This window comes from Priapulus caudatus, unplaced genomic scaffold, assembly GCF_000485595.1.
Source record: "Priapulus caudatus unplaced genomic scaffold, Priapulus_caudatus-5.0.1 Scaffold176, whole genome shotgun sequence".
Classification (NCBI taxonomy): domain Eukaryota; kingdom Metazoa; phylum Priapulida; class Priapulimorpha; order Priapulimorphida; family Priapulidae; genus Priapulus; species Priapulus caudatus.
This window is the reverse complement of record NW_014577237.1, coordinates 17,518-23,671: the sequence shown is the minus strand read 5'-3', so window position 1 is coordinate 23,671 and position 6,154 is coordinate 17,518. Positions and strand designations below refer to the sequence as shown.

The following is a 6,154-nucleotide window of genomic DNA, read 5'->3' as shown; positions in this document are numbered from 1 at the left end:
TATATATATATATATATATATATATATATATATATAGTGTTTTCCCTGCATTGACACGAGCGAGGTGGGCCGCCTCGCTCAAATTCTCAGCCGCCACAGAAATTTGTCCAAACCACCGCCTCGCCTGTGTCCAAAGCCTCACTGATGAAAACTTTTGACTTGTGTTGATGTTTGATGTGTTCAGAATAGCTTAGAATGCACCAAATTGCACTATTTATCAAAAAATTCCCAGGGAAGCATGCCCCGACCCCTTAGCTTTGACAGCACCTATGCTGCTCGCTTTACTAGGACCTCGAAACGCACAAATACATTACAAAAAACATTTACCACCTCACAGACCTCTTTGGCCAGGGGAAACACTGTATATATATATATATATATAAAGAGAGAGATGAATTAATGTGACTTCTCCTACTGGATACAGCGTAGTATCAAAGTAAGAGTGCGTTTACGCAAACCTGTGAAAATGCCACTACAAGAGAATTTACACGTGCTGACCTCTGGTGGTGGTAACAGTGGTGCCTCGGTTTTATCTGTGCCAGCGTCAATGAAGAACAGATCTGTGCCTTCACTGCTATCCGGTACATGCCATGACGACGTCTCAGACGACGCGTTCATTGAAAATGTCTGCGGCACAAAAGAACACGCATGAATAGAGCATTACAAACTAAATGTAGCATCCTAGGACCTGTTGTCCGAATCTTAACCTTCGTCCTAACAGTCACATTTTTTTATAGACCAAACTTCTATACATCATGTATAAGAATCTTATATCTTAATGATGTTTCTGTCTACAGTTTACAAGACAAAGTTAATGCTAAGACTAATTTCAAGACTACTTTTGTTTCTGATAAAGTCCCCATGAATTACACGTCCAATGATATACATGTAATCCTGTCACACATTGCGAAATGAATCGTGGATCGAAGTCAAGCAACTAAATTGTGTTGTGTAAATTTCACTAGTGTCATGTGTCACAGACAGATTTACTGTAACCACTTGATATGACACTCACATCCAGTATGTTGTTGCAAAATGGTGTCTGTCGTTTCTTCATCAGGAACTTGGTGATCTCCAGTCCGTCCTCTCTCATGCTCTCTGGGATCCCTGCCACCAGCATCATACTGACCTTCTCCAGCCAGTCCAGAAACCTTGATGGTGCTGCCACCATGTATGCTTTCTGCAAAACGAATAATGAAAATTTAATCACCACTATAACTGAAAGTAAACTATAACTGGCACTCTGCCATGTACTGATAGAAATACAAACAAGTGCCGCAGAGCGACAGCGCCCACCTGACGGCAGGTGTTCTGATGCTAAACTCACTGGCAAACGAATGAAGAGCACCGTCCCATCCCCGCGTTCGTGCTCAGAGCATATATCTAGGATACTACTAATACAGATCTAAAATCTATGATAGCTAGGCTTTGCTATACCGGTAGTACAGTAATAAAGATACAGCTGTGACTTCGCTATATTAACATGTTATCATGGATATGTGTCGAGCGCGAGCGTAGTGGTGGTGGTGGGGGGAGAGTGGGAAAGGGGGCGGGTGAAGGATGCTCTAATAGCAAAAGCAGTTGCCGCGAGATGGCGCATGCAAGTGTCATCAATAATCAAAGATGGGATCACCCTTCGTGCGTGATAACCTCACTCCATTGAGTTGCAGGCAGGGCAGGAGTATATTCAGGCAAGGAGAATTTCGCTCAGCTGTGAGTTAACACATCTGCATTGCAGGTTATTATGATTAGAATAATTATGATTAGAATAGTGCCAGTTCACCCCCATGCATGCGTAATGGGCTGCCCCCATGTTTTTGCCTGCCTACGAGCAGTCAGGGTTCATTACAGTGTGCTAATACAGGGTGCTACTCAGTGTGCTAATACAGAGACTGCTTTAGAAAATATCATGATTTAAGGAGCGTAAACCTTGTTCAACAAACATTTGCCTTTGCAATTGTACTGTGCAACTGTAGCCTCACATCCACAATAGCAAAAGCAGTTCAGGCCTTTGTTAACAGTCAACAAATCCATGTTTAACCCTCCTCTTGAGGGTCAAAAGGTTATCCGACACTTACTCTTCGCATGTCAGCAGAAGGGACATTTCATGGTCCTTTCAATAAAGCCATAAAAATGCTAGGTCACCGCTGAAACAAAAAAGTTTTTCAATCGCTCCGTCAGACCATGTCCTCAGAAAATGTATAAAATCTGCCCTGTGCCCACTGACCTTTGACCTGTGACCTCCAATTTCGGCACAGTGATGGCTTTTCCTACCATGATGCGATACACCGACTATCACGAGCCTAGGTCGAGCCGTTTAGATTTGTGCCGCAATTCTGCATTTCCTCCCTATACCTTAAGTTAAGGAGTGAATGTTCCCCCTTCTTTTACACCTCTTGACCTTTGACCTTTGACCCCCAGCTTCGACATCCCAACTCGTTTTGACGATCCCCCCCAACGACCCGAATATCGTGACCGTACGTCGAGCGGTTAAGATTTGTGCCCAACTGTTGACGCACGGACGCACGGACGGACGCACGGACGGACGATCGTGCGATTCTACAAGCTGCATCTGACTATGTCAGATGAGCTAAAAAAACTAGTTCACACTCAGCCTAACCTTAAGAATAAACAAAAACAAAAACTAAATAAATATATAATGCATGTATATAACTATTATGTATGTATGCATGTGTGCGTGTGCATACTTATGCGACAAGTTAAATATCGGTGCAAAAACGTCTACTATTCTCACAAGAACGACAACGTAAAATGTTCGTCTAACGTCAGCTTTTCCGCTGCAAGCATTTTCCGTGGTCCCAAAAATATTTGCATATAAATTATATGCAATAAAGATTTAATAATAATAATAAAAAGCCGCGACCTTGGCTCGTGAACGACACCACCGACCTTTCTTAGCTGTCTGGTCCTCTCCTTGCCGGCTACCCTCCGCGCTGTCTTCACGGCAAGCACGAACTTCACGTACTGAGTACAGCTGAGTGGCCGTGGCACGCCCGCTAGCACGTGCTCCACAAGCGGCCACAGCACCTCCAGGTGGTGCTTATCGAACAGCGACACCTGGATGATCACGTCCAGCTTGTACGGCTGGTGCTTCGCCGCACCTGTAATCAGGGATGTGAGTAAACACATTTTATTAAAATTAATACAATGTGTTTTACTTGTTGATAAATTATACAAAGTCATTTGTGTTATTGTTATATTATACACACGTTCTTACATCATGTGTACATGTAACACATGTATGTACAGAGAAGAATCTTATTGAATAAATGTACTGTTGAGAGTTGAAATACAGATTTTACATTCTTAACCTTATCACCCCAAAAAAATGCTCACTAAATTTAGACGTTTCACAAAATCGACCCTAGGGACTGTCAGAACCGGGATATTTCTTGGATCTGAGAAAAATTCTCATCTCTGTGTAATGCACATCATGATGGTACACGGACAGGTTCGCATGGCAATTATTCCTCGTCAAAGCAGGAAGCAGCAAAACCGAGAAAGCGGGATGCACAAAACCGTGTACGTAATGTTATTCGAGTAAATCGGTGGTGACACAAACTTCAAAAGGTTAATGTTATACCCTGTTTCTGTACGATAAATTGAATGCATACCTAACAAGGTTTCCATGAGAACAGACACCTTCTTCCCCAGGTAGGACTTGCCCTCAATTTTACTAGAGCAAATAGCTTCTAGATCTATGTACATTGACAAGATGGCAGAAACCAAGTCTCCATAGCTAGGAGATGTCGCAAACTGTGATAGACAATTAAATATGTACTTAAAGAAAAAATAAATGTTCGGTTGAAAGACGATTAAATACTGAAATCAATAGCAATCTCGTTTGCAATCAAATATCCTATACTATACCATCTGGGTGATGAATAGTTTAAATATATCTCTTGTATAATATATTCTAAACATTTAATTCGATACAAAATAAGATATATTAACTGATGACGATATGAAATAGTGGACTATGATTTTGATAAGTCTTATCAACAAGTTTGATTAATCCTAGCCTCTTGATCCTTATAGTGCGGCCAAACATGAAAATACCTCATTCAGACATTTCATCCTGGCTTGGGAGAACGTCAGAATATCAACAATATAATCGGCCAACAATCTAGAACGTTTCACTTTACTTCCTTCCACGCAAATTTGTACATCTGCAGCGATCATTCTGAAACAAGAAATGTGGAACAGCATATGAAGTCATCACCTACACACACACAATCAAATTTTGCCCCAACCCTCTATTTCATATGGCAGTTCTATTTTAATGTTCAACTGCTCTCGGTACAAGAATAGCGGGAAAAAAAACACTACCACACAAATATATACACAGTCACGCAATACGACTCACTCCAATCAGCTCTCTTAACACATTTTCACTACATCTATGTTTTATCTCTGATTAGATATCGATGCTTATACTGTGAGCTGTGCGACACGGCTTTTCACTCACCGTAATAATTTTATCATGAATTCCTGCATTGCCACACTTGTGCCTACGTCAACTATGAGTAGCATGTGTGTCCTGAGCTCCGTCAGCCAGGGAAAGCTTTTGCATCCTCGTCCTAGCTTCCTGCTCTCACACAACTGTGTAACAGATTAACGTTATTGCGCTACACATTTCTAACATATACATCTCCTACGACACATGCACACACGCACGCACGCACGCACGCACGCACGCACGCACGCACGCACGCACACGCACACATGCGTGTCCCTTTCACTTATTATTAAAGATTGATAACACCAGGAGTGTATGATACAGATATTCTCTATTATATTATACACTCCTGATAAAACCTAAACATATACCTTCGTAAAGATGTCTTCATCCTGGAGTTGATTTTGTGGTGAATTATGCACAATCTTCTGTACGAGAAAATTAGCATCTGTAAAAAAAAGAGGCACATGTAGATTAAATTGCTGCACAGGTAAATGACAATGTAAGGTACAGATGTCCATATGTGTCGCAGTTAATATCATAACTGAATGAATATTTGCCCAAGATTTCTCACATTGCACTCTTCTTAACTTACATATCTCATTTTGCTTCTCTAAAGACAACATTTCCATAATGTGGTGTCTGAGCATGCATCCCTCCTTCATGAAGAAATTATAGGGTGTATCCAGACTTTCGTATACTGTCAATGTACGTCTTTGTACTTTCTCCTTGCCTTTCTTACGCTTTGCCACGCTCTTGGAGCGTGCATGTTTTTCTTGCTTTACTTCCAATAGGCTGAAGATGTGTAAAATTCAACATTCCCTTATAAAGAATATTATAAATAATATAGTCGTGCAGTTTGTCCGTATTTGTTGGGTATGTTTTACTATGCTTAATTCACATTATTACTGCAAAAGTCCTACAGTCAACTGAACTGAATACCCAGTTGAAAAAGCTCACCTGCACAATCGCTTTGTGTACTGTTTCAGATTTTCGAGCAGCTCGGATTTAAGTCCTCCATCAGCAAGCTCCTCAATAGCCACACGCAAACTATTTTTGAATGCTTTTCTCCTGCCTTTATCAAGCTTTAACCCTAAATTAAAATGAAAGTATTGAAGTTAATCACACAGCGCACTGCTCCACGGGAAACACTAGCAGCGAATTAGCTCTAATAGTAATACTATGAGACTTGTTCACAACAGCTAGGTGCCTGTGGTGAACAAGGGCTATAATACTACCAGGAGTAAGATAATATAGGTATATTATCTTACTCCTGATACTACTAGTACTAGAGCTAGCAGTAAGTCAGTGTACAAGTTCTCTCTGATCAGCAAAATTCATTACAAAAACTTCGGTGAGGGTATTTGGTCAGAGGAAACTCAGACTAGCTAGCTGTGAATGTAGCCGAGAAGAGCAACCTCATTACCTCATAACGATTCATCTTCGTGATACATGCGTCTAAACAGAGGAATTGCTCCGACCTGTGATTGGAGGATAAACCCCCCCCCCCACCCCTGTAGATCCGCCACTGTAGTGGATTTGCACCAGATACGGCTGCTGTACCCGTAGCCACAGCAAATTTGTAACTCAAATATAAGTATCGCTGTGGCTATATGCCCGGCAGCCGGGCACGGTCTTCGATTTCCTAAATGCCCGGCAGTTTTTAATTTTTAG

General features: G+C 41.4%; 1 protein-coding gene across 1 annotated transcript in view; it reads right to left on the bottom strand.

Moving 5' to 3' along the window:
- LOC106806719 (serine/arginine repetitive matrix protein 2-like) overlaps positions 1-6,154 on the bottom strand; it is a 14,609-nt gene that overhangs the window by 7,750 nt on the left and 705 nt on the right. The window contains exons 2-10 of the mRNA XM_014808752.1: positions 5,441-5,573; positions 5,076-5,275; positions 4,852-4,928; positions 4,490-4,623; positions 4,081-4,204; positions 3,636-3,777; positions 2,911-3,122; positions 1,016-1,180; positions 499-627 (exon numbers count right to left, since the gene is read on the bottom strand). Coding sequence (XP_014664238.1) covers positions 499-627; positions 1,016-1,180; positions 2,911-3,122; positions 3,636-3,777; positions 4,081-4,204; positions 4,490-4,623; positions 4,852-4,928; positions 5,076-5,275; positions 5,441-5,573 — 1,316 coding nt within the window. The remainder of the gene's footprint in view (positions 1-498; positions 628-1,015; positions 1,181-2,910; positions 3,123-3,635; positions 3,778-4,080; positions 4,205-4,489; positions 4,624-4,851; positions 4,929-5,075; positions 5,276-5,440; positions 5,574-6,154) is intronic.